This window comes from Astatotilapia calliptera, chromosome 10 (assembly GCF_964374335.1).
Source record: "Astatotilapia calliptera chromosome 10, fAstCal68.1, whole genome shotgun sequence".
In the NCBI taxonomy this organism is placed as follows: Eukaryota; Metazoa; Chordata; class Actinopteri; order Cichliformes; family Cichlidae; genus Astatotilapia; species Astatotilapia calliptera.
This window is the reverse complement of record NC_137431.1, coordinates 6,812,475-6,829,607: the sequence shown is the minus strand read 5'-3', so window position 1 is coordinate 6,829,607 and position 17,133 is coordinate 6,812,475. Positions and strand designations below refer to the sequence as shown.

Below are 17,133 nucleotides of genomic sequence, written 5' to 3'. Positions count from 1 at the left end.
TTTTTTTGTTTTGTTTTTGCATTCACAAAGACTATCCAAAGACATTTTGGTTATTGTCAAATAGACACTCTCTGATTACGGACTGAGGAGGTTGTGGTGTTACAACCCCAGGACTGAGAAAAAAAAGACTCTTTACATAATATATTCACTTGTCTCCTGGTTAGGAGAAGTGGCTATTGATGGAAATATTTTTTTTCTTCTTCTTGTCTTTGTTTACATTGTATCCCAGAGAAGTTTTAAGTTGTTCAGGTTGAAACATTTGCCCTTAGAGTTGGTTAAGTTTCCTTTGATGTATCAGTGTCAAGCTGATGTTTAAGAGGGTATGTTAAGGACAGATGTGCTCCAGTCCATCAATCCTTTAAAGTGCTGGACACCGATGGTAAATTGCCATCAGACCCTAAATAAATTGTCCTCTGCTGTCATCCATATTGCTTCACTCATTCTTTGTTGAGTAGATGTATTGGTTACAAAAGCACCAAGTTCAAGTAGGCCTGATTCTCTCATAATTTGGAAGAGTTTGTCAAGGCTATGTGAGACTTCAGTGCCACTGTTTTGGCTGGCCTGGGATAAGAGATGGGTGTGCTGATGTAACTGAGTAATTTCTCTCTCTATAGCAACATTCTGCTTTAGCAGCTCCTTGGTGCGTAGTGTAATAGCCAGCAGGCCCAACTGGTTGAGAATCTCTGCTGTGTTGAGGAACCTGCGCTGACGTGTGGAAGAGCTGTCTGGAGCTAGGTGATATGGACTGTGAGCTGTTGAAGTGGGAGATGAAGAGGAAGGAGAGGAGGATAGGGGAGAAAAGGAAGAAGGTGAAGAGGGTATGTGGGACCTCGAGATGGACAGTGAGCCTAATCTTTCAGAGCTGGAGTTTTTGTGACAGTGGCGGGACTTGTGTTGGGTTTTAGATGAGGCATAACTGGGCAGCAGGCAGTGAGATAAGTTGAGGATAGAACTGTGTCCTCCTCTGACTTTATGTTGGAAATGGACTTTGTTGTGGACAGGGTTTTTCAAACCAGAAGAAAAATAAACAAACAAACACAAGATGTAGAGGAGGTTATGGTCAAAAAGAGATAAGTTGTAGGGCACAAAAACAATCATATACACATCATCTATGCATTGACATGGAAATGTATTACATATACTGGGACAAATGATCAAATTAGCAATTTTAAAATGAAAGAATGATCAAAAACAGTCTAAAAATATTCAAATCCAGTTTAACCTTATTTTCTATCTGAAAAATAAAGCAAACACATTGTATATTGTGTGCTTAGCACCGAATATTGGCCCAAAAAGGTTTGAAACTAACTGATGAGGAAAGTCAAGATTTCAGAAGCTAGAGATAGCTAGGGTGATAACTAGGCTAATGGCTAAAAGTACTATTCTCAGAAATTGGTTAAGACCAAATCAGAACTAAAATTATTATGAATATTTAACAATGCAACACACTAGAATGGCGAAAAAATAAATACACCTCCACATTTATTATATCTTCAGATCCAGTCAGTTACATCCAGTGGTTCCAGATTAACTACCAAATATTAAAACCTGTTCGACTTATTCAGACCTCTGACATCAAGAGTCAGGTGTCTCTATATGTGTGCGCAGTTTGTAGCGGCATCTTAATAGATCTAATGAGGTTTCTAAGGGCACTAAAGGATGGGATTTAAAAACAAAAGAGTTTTAAAGCACTTTGAGGCCACTGTTGTTCTGATTTGGTGCTGTACAAATAAGATGGAATTGAAATGAAATGATCTTCTACTTATTTAAAAGTCAATCATTGGGCTGTAAGGAAACTAATCCAGATTTGGTGCAGATTCTGGATCTGTTGAGGACTAGCCACTCCAGCAAATGTAAAATAAAAACAGACTGTTGTGATGCAAAGGAAAGTCTAAAACACTTCTATTCTCTAAACACAATTTATAACTCAGCATTTAGAGGGGTTTCCATTTCAAACCAAATCCCCCCCCTCCCTCCAAAAAAAAGTTGGGACACTGGGTAAAATGCAAATAAAACAAAATACAATGATTTGTAAATGTAATAAACTTCAACAACACAGAAAAATGTTTAAAATAAAAAAAAAGTACCATTTCAAGAAAAAAAAGCACATCAATCAATCAATCAATCAATCAATCAATCAATCAATCAATCAATCAATCAATCAATCAATCAATCAATCTTTATAAAGCCCTTTTCATACAAAGATGTAGCACAAAGTGCTTTACATGGTTAAAAGCAGCCCACCCCACCCTGCCCTCCAACTCACTCTCCACACTCTCATTAACATAAACGATCATGGATACATAACCCCCCCCCCCCAACGCACACACACACACACACACACACACACACACACACACACACACACACACACACACTTAAAAAGTAAAATTGGGCTGGGCACACATGAGCCAAGTGAGGAAACACTATCACGGGGAGCCATGTGCACCGGGAGCCGGTCACAGACCGCAGCCTCCAGGCTGGGCACACAGCAGGAGGGAGGCAAAGAAGCCCCCCAGCCAGGCTGAGAAGACCCACAGAGCCCCAGCAGCCACGGTCGATCACAGCCCCGGTGCAGAGAGCCCCCTCCGAGGAAACACTGGAGATATGACCTAATAAGAGTATATACAGAATAAAAATAAATAAATAAATAAAATAAATAAGAATGGGATACAATATAAATATAAATAGAGTAAGAAGATAAAAAATGAATAAGAATAAAATCAATAAATATTAGGTAAAATCTAAATTAATAAAAAAAATTAATCAAAAGGCCAGTGCCTGAGGACCTCAAGGTCCGCGAGGGTTCATATGGTAAAAGCAAATCTGAGAGATAAGAAGGCCCAAGACCATTAAGACATTTAAAAACCAATCCTGATCCTGAAACACACAGGGAGCCAATGCAGCAATTCTAAAACCGGTGTAATGTGGGCCCGCATTACACCGGCCTGAGAGAGAATAGGGCGGACCCTGGCTATATTTTTAAGATATTTTTTAGATGATAAAATCCAATTTTGGTAACATGTTTAATATGTGGGATAAAACCAAGCTCAGAGTCAAAAATAACACCCAGGTTTTTCACTTGTAGTGAAGGGCATAGTGAAAATGCCTGTAATTTAGACAAGAGTTTCTCTCTCTGAGCCTCAGGACCAATGATTAAAACTTCAGTTTTGTCCTGGTTAAGCTGTAAAAAAAAACACACATTTACCACTGTGCAGCATGTCGTCTTAAATGTCTGGGAACTAAAACCAGTTGTTGAACGTTTTGGAGAGGAAAGCTAATAGAATTCTAGCTGCTCAACAGTCCTGGGTTGTCTTTGTTGTATTTTTCATTTCATGATGTGCCAAATGCTTTCAACTGGTGAAAGGCTTGGACTGGACAATTCAGGAACAAAAATGTATTTTCTAAAAACCCATTGTATTGTTATACCTGCAGTATTTGGTTTACCATTGTGTTGCTGAAGTATTCAATGACAAAAAATCATAAGCGTCCTATATTGATGGGAGTTGACGAGAGTTCTCTATATTCTCAAAATCTTTTAATGATACTATGCACTGTAGATGATGACATATCCAAAGTCCAAAGATCAGCAGCCTAGCACTTCCTTTTAAAGACCTGAGCACCAGAGAACCACCTTGGAGAGCAGTAAAAGAGGTGGTAAAGAATGCTGAAGCGTCAGAACGAGTGGCCTGCCTTACACATACTGAAAGAAATACTCAATTTTGCTGCACAGACTTTGTGCCAAAAGAGTAGGGATTTTCTAAGATTTGCCAATTTTGAGCTAAGATTTTCTTTTCAGGCTTGGAAACACAGATTACAACATACCCGAAGGAGAATGGTATGGGCTCAAAATGTGGTCATAAATATTTTGTACTTGTAAATCAGTTTTGTATGTGTAAAAAGAATTTGTGTATGTGTACAGCGTTTTCCCCAAGGAAAAACGCAGTGTTTTGAAAATGCTCTCGAAAACTTATATATTTCAAAACGGAGCTGTCCCGTCACAGTGTGGACACTCGAAAATGCAGACTTTCTAAAACGATGACACATTTTAGTCATGTGATGTAGTCATGTGACCAATTAAACAAAGATAGCGGAGTGCATTATACAGCAGTTGTTTCTCAGTTGTTTTTTTTATGTGGACGCGCAACTCTGTGAAAACTACTTAAAACGGTAGGGTGGACGCAGAGCGTTTTCAAACGAAAACGCCGTTTTCAAATATATCCAGGGTAGTGTGGACATAGCCTGAGCATTTCTTCTTCAGTCACCTTTCTCACTCACTATATGTTAATAGATCTCTCTGCATTGAACCTCTGGCTCTCTTCCACAGCATGTCTTTTATCCTGTCTTCCTTCTCAAACCCCAACCGGTCGCAGCAGATGGTCGCCCATCAGGGAAGGGTGGTCATCTGTTCTGCCGGAGGTTTCTTTCTGTTAAAAGGGAGTTTTTCCTTCCACTGTCGTCAAAGTGCTTGCTCATAGTCATGTGGCGTCATGTTATTGTTGGGGTTTTCTCTGCATGTAGGGTCTACTTTACAATATAAAGCACCTTGAGGCGACTGTTGTTGTGATTTGGTGCAGTACAATTGAATTGTAAAAGTACCAATGTTCTGCATTAAAATATACCTAAAATGCTATATAATTGTTGAGTCATTAAAGTGTACACCACAGCTGGAACTAATTTACTGTAGCTAAATTATACAATAATTTATTAACTGATTTATATTTTATATTAATCCATTCATGCTCATGTTCTTATGCTAGGAGGCTGGAACCTATCGCAGCTACCATATGGTCAGTGTGAAGGTACACCCTGGTCAGGTCGCCAGCCTGTTGCGGTGCTACAGAGAGACAGACAGCCATTCACACCCATATTCACACCTATGGGCAATTTAGAATCACCAGTTATTCTTGGTGACTCCAGTAAATGCATGTCTTTTGACTGTGGGAGGAAGCCGTAGTACCTGGAGAGAACCCACGCAGACACAGCGAGAACATGCAAACTCCACACAGAAAGCTCAAAGCTCAGATGGTAGATTCAACCCCAGGACCTTCTTGCTGTAGCTTAACAGTGCTAACCACCATACCATCATGTTACCCTCATGTTAGTCTAACTCTGCTAAATAGGATTAGAGCTTTTATTGGAGTTCATAGTGAAACATTTGCCTATGTACAGTTTATCTTTATATGAATAAATTAAAAATCACAATGAAAGAGTTGAACTGTGATACACACCAGTAACTTACCGGCTTAAAGATTTGTTCACTTTAAAAACAAAGTTTGCCAGTTTAACTACATCTGTTATTTTTACTGTGTAACATTGGATGTACTGATTCATCACTGGCTTCACTTTGATACTGAAAATCTTAAAAATCATAGAAGTCAGTAGTAATATACCTGTACCTCTTTTTTCAACTTTTCAATATGAATGAAGGCTGAAAACTGATTAGATTAATGTCTGATGATCTTTTCCGTGCTTCTTCAAGTTTGTAACACCGAACATATTAAAGGATGATATAAGGTTCACAGGAAGAGTTTAATTAGACACACTTACTATTTTTCTTTATACTCTTTCTTTCTTGACATGTTTAATATGCTTACTATCAGAGGAGATAATGACCCTTGTGTAGTTTAAAAAAGTTTTATTTAATCAAACTGTAATGTTGTTGAACTCTGACGGACGTGTCTTTTAATCTTGTCAACAGTCCTTAATCACCTAAATCTGCCATTTATCATCTTGTAAAATGTTCCCTCTGCTTCTGTTGCACATCTCCTGTGTCCTGTGCAGGTGGTCCAACCCCTGCCTGCCTCCTTAAACTGGGGTGTTTAAATCTCTTTACCTCTGTTGTGAACTTCACACAAAGTTTGTGGTAACAAAATCAAACTGAGGAGGATCTCGTTTGAAAAAAAAAAACACACAGTCACGAGACAAAATAAAAACAGACTGCTCAAAGCAGAGCCCTCGCAGCTGGTAGTACAAAAACACAGTGACAACATGCGTATTAGATATCCTCAGTGCCAAAAGCCTAAATATGAAAAAAGGTGGGATCACCAAGAATATCCTAAAAACGGCGTTGAGGTGTGTGTTACAGTGAAAAAAACAAAAAGCAGCCAAATTTTCATCTGAAAATGTTGAATTTTAGTAAAAACAATGCTCTGTAGTTTGATACTGTCGTTACAGACAAAGCAGATGTTTAAAGCCTTTGGACGCTCATTTGAAATGCACTCATTCTCCTTATCAGCTGGAAACATTAAAGCCGTAAAATGACTTTTTCGAACGGATAAAAACTATTGAACAAACAGCAATGTTGAGCCTGTTCCAAAATTTGAATGTACATGTGTTGAAGGTGCGGGTCTTGTTGAATTATTAAACATACTTTCTTTAATTTTTCGAGCCACAAAAACAACAACTTTTAATTTTCTTCTGCTTGAGTATCGACCTCGGGTAGCTCTACTTATCATTGCTCAGTCAGTTGTCTGTTTGTGCTACTTTTTTCAAGGAGCAGCGGATTACTGGTAAGGGTGACTTTATGTGTTTAGTTACTTAAGTGGAAGTACTGTGGATAGTTTTACCTTACATACATAGAACTGCCAGTACAGCTTCTGAGGTAACTGTTTACAAAATGTTATAATCTATCCAAAGGTTCTTTGCAATTTTACATTGATAAACATTATCCTTAACACATTTGGCCCACATAAAGTACTATGGCCATCACACTGTCATTTAGAATTGTTTAAATAACTCGTGTCTTAAGTCCTTCCATCAAACAGGAAATAAAAAAAGTCGCATGGTTCACTTTTATATCACAAAATGTTAGAAATATAAGTCGTTCATAACAAACTGAAAGGCTGGGAGTTTAAAATGCAAACCGATGGAAGCAGAAGTAGAAGACTATAATGTCACAGAGCACACTGTGTCTATTATTGTTTAGACATGTATAAATAAGAGCTTGATAAAGATGCTTAATTTCTTAACAAATAAACAGGTGGAGTGATCTTTATCAAAAGTGGATGTTGCATCTGTGGCTAAACCCCTGTACCCAAAAACTTTAAAAATCTAGTGTGTGTGAGGCTGTGTAAGTAAAGCTTGCCCTTCACACCCGCGTGTAACAAACCATTTGTTGGGGGGTTGTGGATTTGTCACCTCAGCATTGTGAAAGTGGGGAAACATGTTTCTGGCTGTGCATAAGATTTCTGCTTACAACTTAGAATCTCAGTTCTAAATGAAATTCAGATGTTTTTTTTAAGTATGGCTAATGTATTATTTGACTTCTAAGGCACACACACACACACACACACACACACACACACACACACACACACACACACACACACACACGAACAACAACAACAACACAGAGAAGAAGAAGAGGGGGTCGTTTTACTACGCATCATAAAAACGCTATCATTCATCTTCCAACTGTATCTTTCTGTTCTGTCTTTAGAATCATTGGTTGTTTACTGAGCCGTACTTTGGGAGTCATACTGTTGTGATACTGGGGAAAAAGGGTAAGGTCTGATAGACTAAACCCTTACACACATAACTTGAAAAACCTAAAGAGTGTGTGAGACTGCTAGCTGTGTTGTTCAGCAATAAACTTATCTACAAATGTGTTAGTAAAGAGTGACTTGTACTTCTGTCCCATTAAGCAATGGTTTAACAAATTTCACTGCAAACTATAAAAGGAATCTGGATTTATATAGAACATAGTAGTGCAGGAAACACTAGTATGTGTCTATGGAACAAATCTCCTTCAGCGTTCAAATGACCAAAGTGAGGCCTACAGGCGTTTCTCTCAGTTGGTTGTGTTCAGGGAAAAAGCAGCTAAATACACTGTGACTGCTCCACATTGTTAGTGAGTTAACTCTGGATATCTGTAGGTTTTGTCAAACTTGGAGTGAACAAAAGCAGAAAAACAGTAAAAGATGCAGACAGTGAAAGTCTGGTTTATTTCATGAACACAATGAAACATTTTACAGTCCACAGAGCAAAGTAGCATACATGATAAATAGATACACATAACACGGTCAGTGAGAAGTAAAACTCGTCGTCTTACCACATGTTATATTCTGTAAACTTAAAATAAACCACAGAAATTAGAGTTTAGTGTTTTAAAGTCATTATTAAAAACATGAGTCAACATTACTGAAGTGACACTTTAACGATGCTTCATATCACAGTCTTTATGATGATAAAACATGTTCTCTCATTAGTAGTTGTCTGCGCTGTCACTTGTCATGAAAATGTCCTGAGTCAGGGTTCCTCTTCAATTACCATTGATCATTAATAGGACGCACAAAAGATTTGTTACATTATCCCCATAAACAACACACTTTTATAGAAATCATTGTGACACAAATATTTAGATTCTTGCTTCACAATGTGCACGAACTCAAAATCTTTAGCTTCATATTTATAAAGTATCGCAAAGAATACATTTATACCATTGTATGAGCTACACTTCTTGTAAAAAACTGCTTGGTAATGCGTTTGAGAAAAGCTCCTGCTGTGACCTTCCTTCTGTGAGGGCACACACACTCACGCACACACACACACAGAGAGAGAGAGAGAGAGAGAGGGGGGGGGAGATCATTAATACAAAGGATTGGAGCCGTTTTTGGATTTTCACTTGTTGTTGGCTTTAATATGAACAGTCACATGAAATTCATTCCAGTTTTTTTTTTTGCCTTTGCTTCAATTAAGATGTTTCTTTAAATCTACAACAGCTTCCTTTTCAAAAAAGTTTACTGACATAGTAAGGAAGTAGCTAGGGACCTCAGTAAGTATGAGCAACAATAGCTTAGGGACAGTTTCTACAATAAATAGGATTTCATCATCTGCTGTTCGTCAAAAAGTGCCATTAAAACAATTCAGCGGACCCTCAGAGTGCGGATACAAACTGTTTTCAGCTGTAGAGGTAGAGGTACTCTTCATGTACTTATCAACATACAGTTTAGCGGAGTGGATTAGAGTGCATTGGTGCTTGGTCCTCTTTTATTTAGCACGGTTATACCATTGTGAATTTAGCTATACGAATATGCTCAAGAGTCTATCATATGTTTGACATGCAACTAAAAATTCGAAAATATATATTTTTTAAATCAGTAACTTTGCAAATTTAGAGGAATTGTTTTCGGACAACATATGTCTCACATTTTAAACAGGGTTTGAATAATCAGCACTGACATACAGACATTTATGCCCTGGGTATAACAGACATGCTTACCTTGTGAAAGGCCCTCGGATTTCTTGGAGCAGAGAAACACTCTGTGTTGTTGCTTTTCTCTATTGTATAAGCAGCGCCCGACTGTCAGAAACGCTCTGTGCTGGTAGCAAAGTCGGCTCCAACGCACATTCAGGTGAAAAAACAACAAGTTAAAACGCTATACCTTGCGGCAGTTGTGAAGTGCTGAGGAAAATACTGTGTGTCTGATGGGGTGTTTTTATATAGGTGGGGCTACTTTCAGTTGACCTCTGAGATGTAGAGATAAAAGAGCATGATGAAAGGAAGAAAGGTGGCAGGCCTTTGGAGACTCTGTTGGACATGGTTTCTGCTGGCCTCTGACATGATAAGACTAGTTGCATTAAAGCCATTAACTGTTTGTGTATATACACCTTTGGGCTGGGATGCTCTTGATAAGGAGCCTCTTTTGTTTGCTTCATGACTTCTTTTGCAGACTGTTGGGAGCCTAGCTGCACCCCCTCTGTCTAACTGTTACAGAGTGTGGGAATATGTGTTTTTTAGAAGTATCACAGCTTATTTCTAAAAGAATACATGTTGTTTGCGGTGCTCTATTTAAAACTATTGGCCTGTGAAACTTTTAGAAAAGTGAAATGCCCCTAAAGTAGTTAAATCATCTATGTGTAATCATCGAGTCTAACTGTTGCAGACTAGTAGATAATTATAAGACTAGCTGCATTAAAGCCACATTGAGGTTGATACAGCTCTAGTGTGAATATGTACTTTTAGAAGGAGCACAGTTTATTTCTAAAGGGATACATGTTGTTTGTGGTGCTCTATTTAAAAAAAAAAACTACTAGCCTGTGAAACTATTAGAAAAGTGAAATCTTCCTAAACTAGCTAAATTAAATGCTGTGTGGGAATACACGGTTTTTAGAAGTATCACTGTTTATTTCTAAAGGAATACCTGTTATTTGCTCCTAAATAGCACTGAAGAAAATGCAAAAGGCTCCTAACTAGTTAAAATACCCCTAAAGTAGCTAAATTAAATCACCTATGTCTAAATAACAGAACTCTGAGACCTATACAATCCTTTAAAAAGAGTGTGAAATGCCACTAAAGTAGTTAAATCAGCTATGTGTAATCAGCGAGTCTAACTGTTGCAGACTAGTAGATAATTATAAGACTAGTTGCATTAAAGCCACATTGAGGTTGATACAGCGCTAGTGTGAATATGTACTTTTAGAAGTATCACAGTTTATTTCTAAAGGGAAACATGTTGTTTGTGGTGCTCTATTTAAAAACTACTAGCCTGTGAAACTATTAGAAAAGTGAAATCTTCCTAAACTAGCTAAATTAAATGCTGTGTGGGAATACACGGTTTTTAAAAGTATCACTGTTTATTTCTAAAGGGATACCTGTTATTTGCGGCCCTCTGTTTGAAAACTATTTGCTCCTAAATAGCACTGAAGAAAATGCAAAAGGCTCCTAACTAGTTAAAATACCCCTAAAGTAGTTCAATTAAATCACCTATGTCTAAATAACAGAACTCTGAGACCTATACAATCCTTTAAAAAGAGTTTAATTAAAACACATTATGGTTTCATTAAATAATACTCTATTAAACACATGTGAACTCATATGACCCCTGGACACGCATGCACGTGCAAAAAGTCCGTTCTCGCGCACGTGCACACGCACATGGACGCGGAGGGGGATAGGGGAGGGGGGAAAATGCCCTCGGGGTGGGGGGTGTGGGGGGAGAGGGGTGTGGGGTGGGCGGGGGGTGGGGGGGGGAATGCCCTCGGGGGGGGGGCAAAAAGAGGTACAGGTATATTACTACTGAAGTCCAAGGCAGCGCCACCAGTCACTATACATGCAGTTACATGTGTTTCCTGCCATATTGAAATTTTTTTTTAAAAGAAAACATTTCCAAAATGCAAAAATATATAAATAATCTCAAGTGCAGTCAAATGTCAAAGTCAATAAAACAAGAGATATATGGAATTTAAACTAAGACATTACAAATTTACATTTATTCTATCTTCTTGGAAGGCTTTCTGACATTAATAGAAGACAAGGTTTTGTACTTCTGAAAACAGACGGTATGATTGTGTAGACATTAATTAATATTAATAGCAATTCAGTGTCTGATGTAACAACCCTCAGATCAGTAGGTCAAGAGTTTAACAGCCCATGTAAATTTTTATTGGCTTGTGAAAAAAAGCTGTTAAATATTAATCCAATTTTTTTTTCTATTATTTCACTTTCAATCTGAAAGATTTTATGAAACCCTATGAAACAGATATTACAGTACAGGTGCGACTGGCTTAGAAACACAAGTCTTCTGTGGCTTTGTCCCAATCCAGCGACCGCACGCTTCGGAGTACGCATTTTGAGACCTATCTATGAGGCTATCACAATCCGAAGTGTACTCCAAATGCAGCCTCCAAATGCAGCCTCCAAATGTGCGGGCGGCCAAAGAGTAAACTTTCAAAAGTACTGAATATTATGTCACTTATTTGTGTGCAAATGTTTAATAATGAAGAACATTAATAACCCTCCTGCCATCCTTTAAAAAACTCACACCCATCACCCTAGGGACCATTCTCAGCCACGCCATAAAAAGACCATATATCCATATTTTATTCCACTTTAAATTAGCCAACCTTGTAAAACTACTTCTCCCTGAAATATTCATGTAAAGTTTTAATTATATTTTCGTTGTTTTAACCCTTCAAATCCCAGTGTTATTACATGAGCGCCCTGTGTTATAAGCCCCAAAAACCAAAAAACGAAACTAAATATTTCCACAAAAAACCAGTTGAAGTAATATGTGATTGTCATTATAAGTAGGCCTTTAGATGGACCAAAGATTGGCACCAACATATATTTTGACCTGCCATTATTTTTTTTGCATTTTTTTTGCAATTTAAAAATTAAAACTTCAAGGCCCTGAGTCTTCATTGACATCCAAGAAAAGAAGAAAAAATAAAATCATATGATGATAATTTGGGGTTGAAAAATAGCGTTTATAATGGAAGTCAATGGGCAGAAAATGGTCCCCAGGGTGATGGGTGTGGGGATTTCTGCTGCTCAGCCATTTTAGGCTGATTTAAGGAATTCACACTGGAATATTAACATTGACAGGTAAAAACTATCCTGTGGCAAGTTTGGTTATATTCCACTGAACACAGTGGAAATGGCAGCCATTTAACACATAGCAGTGGCACAAAAAGGTCCCAAGAAGGCAGGAAGGTTAAAACATGACTGTTGGCCACATGTCAGCAAAGTTATGTGACATCAGTGACGTTTGTACTTTCAGCGTTAACTTGGTTTTAAAGCCTTTACTTTAAAAGCAAAACAGACTTTAATGTTTGTTTGAACGAGCTGACGGTTCACTCGTTAAGCTGAAAGAAAGATGCTTTAATCACAGGAGTCACACATGTGTCCACTGTACCATCTGGGAACTCTTCTTGTTTAGCACTCGTAATAACACAAACACTAAATCCTCCTTCTCTTGTGTTGTTTTGTAGCAGTGTATACACCTGAGACTGTCACCTGTCCGTCTGTCCTGCACTCGCTCTCTCTTTTTCTTTCTCTCTGATTGTGTAATAAAAGTATGAACATGTATTTATTTCAAACTTGTGTTTGAATCCTGCAGCTTATCACAAATTTGATTTCAATGTGTGACAACTGCAAGTGTCCAGAGTGAGGACAGACTGAGGGACCCACTGCTGCACATCATCTGTGAGGCTTTGCACCCCTGATGATCCACCAGGACAAACTCAGCAGTGTGTGAGGAAGAGGAGGAGGAAGAGCCAGCACTAGCTGACAGATGGAGAGAATAGACAGACTGTTCCCTGTTTGTGAAGGACTGCTAGAAAAGTTTAAAATCACTAACTGTCTGTCCTGAATCAGTCTTATTAGGTAATGTTCAAATAATTTTATCATTCCAGTGTTTTCAGTGTGGGAGAAAGTACTCAGGGCCTTCAGGTTACACACTATGAAAGGCAGCAACAAGTTTAATATTCAGAAACCTAAAGTATGTATCAGCAGCAGAATGGAGCTAAAAATAAATGTCCATGTTTGTTTCAGTTCTATGAATCTTTGAGTATTTTGGATTAGCAGCACTGCTGTGTTTGTTGCATCATATTGCTGTAATTGTTTATATGCTTTATATATTCTGAGGTAAGTTGATCTATAGTGTTACATCATATTCTATACGGATGTTATGTGTTTGTATACTTTCTGCCCAGTTTGACCCATTTAGCAGAAGTCAGCCTGTTTAAGGCTCTGATATCTGTTCTTTATTACTTAAAGCAGTTATGACATGGTCTGATTTTCTCACCCAGTAAAGGAATATTTAATATATCAGTCTACTCTTCATTCTATCAGAAACAGTTTTCACAGCTCGTACATTTTCTTTTTACACATATATGTAAGCATTGAGCCAAATTTAGTAATGCCAACATATTAAACGAACAATATTTGTCTCTTATATATGATACATCTATATGTACACTGTCTAAGATACTTGTCATTGAGTGAAGATTTAAGGTGATAGGAAATATAAATAACTGCAACTTGAATCTTTGACCCAGAGTTGAAGCTCACTGCTGTAATATATCATAATAATCTGACAATAAATATAATATTGGCCATATTATATTTACATTACCAAAGTGAGATGACTTTAGTCTCATGAACAATATTAGCTAATTGTTATTTACTAACTAATCTTAAAATGACTGTTCAGTACAGAAATGAAGCCCAACAATCATGTTTTTACAGTCCTGTGGTCTCAGCCTCAGATACTCATTTAAACAAAGTGATGTCATGAAAAAAAATGAATGAACAAAAAAACATTTTTTTCTCCTTCATTTCTGTCAAACAATGCTGTATGAAACGTTTCTCGCGGTTAGATCCATGTTTGCTAGGCAACCTGAGCAGTGCGACGAAGGCTAGACTGTCCCATTTCACAAGCCTCTCACTTCCGTACTTCTCGTACCTCCTAGTATGCGCCGTACCTAGCACGCAAAATGCGCACACTCCGAAGCATGCGGTCGCTGGATTGGGACACAGCCTGTATGCTGCCATTTTTCACCACTTTACTACTCAACACACTTTGAGTATATACACACACACGTACGTACGTACCTTACGTACGTACATACGTGTGTGTGTGTGTGTGTGTAAAATGTTCATTTATCATTCTTACACTACACATAAAAAATATCAAAACATTTTTACACATTCTGTAAGAGTTGACAATATTGCATTTCCAAAGCAGTGTCTTCTTAATGTGCTGTACATTTCTATTCAACACGACCTTATCCCCAACTAAATACTGTAAAAGTGTAGTGCTGTATTTTTGATATTTTGTATTTTTAAAATTTTATTACAGGGAAACTGTTAGAGGTGACGCAAATATGTAAATTATTCTTACTCTGGATCACCCTCACTCTTCTTCTTCCGGCTCACAGCTCTCTGAACTCTATGGTTTCACAGAAAAATAATAGTAAAATCTTCCAAAATTACAGTACTGTGCTTCAAACATTCTCATCTTTGAGCTGATATTCCAGAAGATATATATATATATATATATATATGTGTGTGTGTGTGTGTGTGTGTGTGTGTGTGTGTGTAATATATATTTCTAATAATCCAAAACTCAAAGTGGATTGAATAGTAAAGTGGTGAAAAACGGCAGGATAGAGAAGACTCGTGTGTTTCTAAGCCAGTCGGCACTCGTACCGTGATATCTGTAAGAAAGTGCAACAATATTGTAGGTGCAGCTGGCGGTGCGGCTAGCTGGACTGTGACTTTGCATGTGATGGCTCACTTGACACGGTGCAAATATGGGTGAAGCTATTGCGTTCGCGTTCCCATGGCGCTCACTACAGAGCAGTGCGTTAAACGAGGCATGGAAGCAAATAATTTCTCTTGAGAATTTTTATAATAGAATTATTACTTGATGAATCATTGTAGTCCTCAGTACAATCATAGGTTGCATAGAGGACACACATGCATATGCACATCCAAATCCATACACCACAAAAAAAAAAAGACACCATCAGCAACAGGAACAATATATACACTCCCTTCTCTGGTAAACACAATAATGTGTAACATCCATCCTGCAAACTGTGTGGGAAGCCCACATCAACAACTTGGGTTGAAACATCAAGTAAAGGTTGCCTGACGACATCAGCTCCAGGCCAATGTTACAGTTGCTCTGTAAGAATGACTGCATTTGTGGCGTCTTTACATGTATTGAGCAAGACAAATGGCAGTTTGGTCACACAATTACTGATTCAATCCACAGAAATTTGAAAAAAATCTAGGCAGAAAAATGTTGCCAAGACATCAATGTCATTGCCAAGGCAACTTTAATTAAGGCACTCTATCCCTGCATGGAGCTGCATAATTATAATGAATTACAAGTAAGGAGTTCTTACGGAAGAAAACATTATTTTCAACTACATGTTCATGTGTCCTTACAAAATAAAAGGCATTCATATTTAACTTTATTGAGTCTTAACAGTATTCTTTGGGTCTGTGTTAAATCCACGTGCAACCTACCTGAGTACCCTGAGTCTTTTTCTGAGTCTTTCTCTGAGTCACAGTAGAGCATGCGGGTGCTCTTGTCACCCATTTCAGACTGCACCCTGTGAGTGCCACCCTGAGATGCCCACAGGGTGGCACTGTTACTCTTATCCTTGACATTCTTTGAAGTGCTATGGGTGTCATACTCTGCAAAAGGTTCCTGTTCTTTTAACATTCTGAAACTATCAAGAAAACAAACAAACAAACAAACTCTTTTTTTGAGACAAAAAACATATAGATGGATTTTTTTAATACCAAAGATTACCAGTATAAGCCTACATGAGGAAAATGATTATATTCGTTACGAAATGATACTGGCAGTATCTGAAAAAGAGGTTTTTTGTTCTTGTGCATGCACTCAGATAAATAGGTGAAGTTGAAAAACATATGTATACTATCCAGGCTGGTTGAGCCCCCCACTGAAGTAAGCCACATTGGTAATACAACAAAGTTGTGGGTTTAGCAGCAGAGCTGAGTATGTGCTTTGACTATAGACGCAAAACAGACAGTCTTTGGTCTCACAGGCCTGTCATGACTGCCCTTCACTGTCAGGCCTTTTTACACTGGTGTCAGTAACATGTGCACTAGAACTTGAACTACAACCAATAACAGGGTAACAGCTTTTGATGGAGGTACTCTGATGGTGTGGAGCAGCATCTCACTCACTGGAAAAATCACCGACAATCTCATTTCCACAGTCTGGGAGTGAACTCTGTCCTCCAAGACGACAACGCTCACCCCCACAGAGCAGGGTTTCTAAGAGACTAGAATTTGAGAGTGGAGAGGATGGATGGTCTGCAGTCCAGGCGTGTTGTTTGTACCAGAGTGACCAACACAACGGTTTTGTTGTGTCACAACCACATAGTTTGACTTGTGACAAATGCTAGTTGAAGAATGGGATGCCATCCCACAGCATTTTGTGGTTAAGCTAGTGACCAGCATGAGGAGGAAGTGCAAGGCTATTGTGTGTGCATGGTTCTTCCAAATGCTATTTTCAGTATGTCTGATTCTTGATTTCAGTTTATTCTGATTCAACAGCAGAATAAACTGATGTGTTCATGGGTGAAACCTACATACTCAACTCTCCTACTCAACCAACAATTGCATTTTCCTTACAAATATGGCACTATTTAGGGGGAAATGTCACAGGATCAGATGTGGAGAGGTTGCTAGTCTGTTGCAGAGCGAATACAGGGATGTATCTAATCAGAACTAGCGCGAACAACAATAAAATCAATCAATAAAAACAATAAAATCTCATAATGAAAAGAAACCCCCACTAAGACTAAAATCAAATTTTTGAGAAACAAATGTTCTTTGTAGTCTTTGTAGAAAGTATTGAAGGT

The 17,133-nt window shown here is 38.1% G+C and overlaps 1 protein-coding gene and 1 long non-coding RNA gene across 2 annotated transcripts; both read right to left on the bottom strand.

Moving 5' to 3' along the window:
• Positions 1-390: 390 nt before the first annotated feature.
• Positions 391-16,047, bottom strand: LOC145431587 (uncharacterized). The gene is made up of 2 exons (XM_080307611.1): positions 15,764-16,047; positions 391-1,109 (listed from the first exon to the last, which is right to left on the bottom strand). Exons 1-2 carry the CDS (start codon positions 15,960-15,962, stop codon positions 391-393), a joined length of 918 nt encoding a protein of 305 aa, XP_080163737.1. The 5' UTR covers positions 15,963-16,047.
• Positions 7,928-10,885, bottom strand: LOC145431530 (uncharacterized). The gene is made up of 2 exons (XR_013911869.1): positions 9,224-10,885; positions 7,928-8,517 (listed from the first exon to the last, which is right to left on the bottom strand). It is a non-coding gene; the product is annotated as an uncharacterized LOC145431530 (long non-coding RNA).
• Positions 16,048-17,133: the final 1,086 nt, after the last annotated feature.

Excerpts from the sequence above, each read along its gene's own strand:
- LOC145431587 (XM_080307611.1), bottom strand. The coding sequence starts at position 15,962 with ATGTTAAAAGAACAGGAACCTTTTGCAGAGTATGACACCCATAGCACT. Across the intron at positions 1,110-15,763 it reads AAAAGACTCAGGGTACTCAG|ATGATGTGTATATGATTGTT; the intron begins GTAGGTTGCACG and ends GTCAATGCATAG.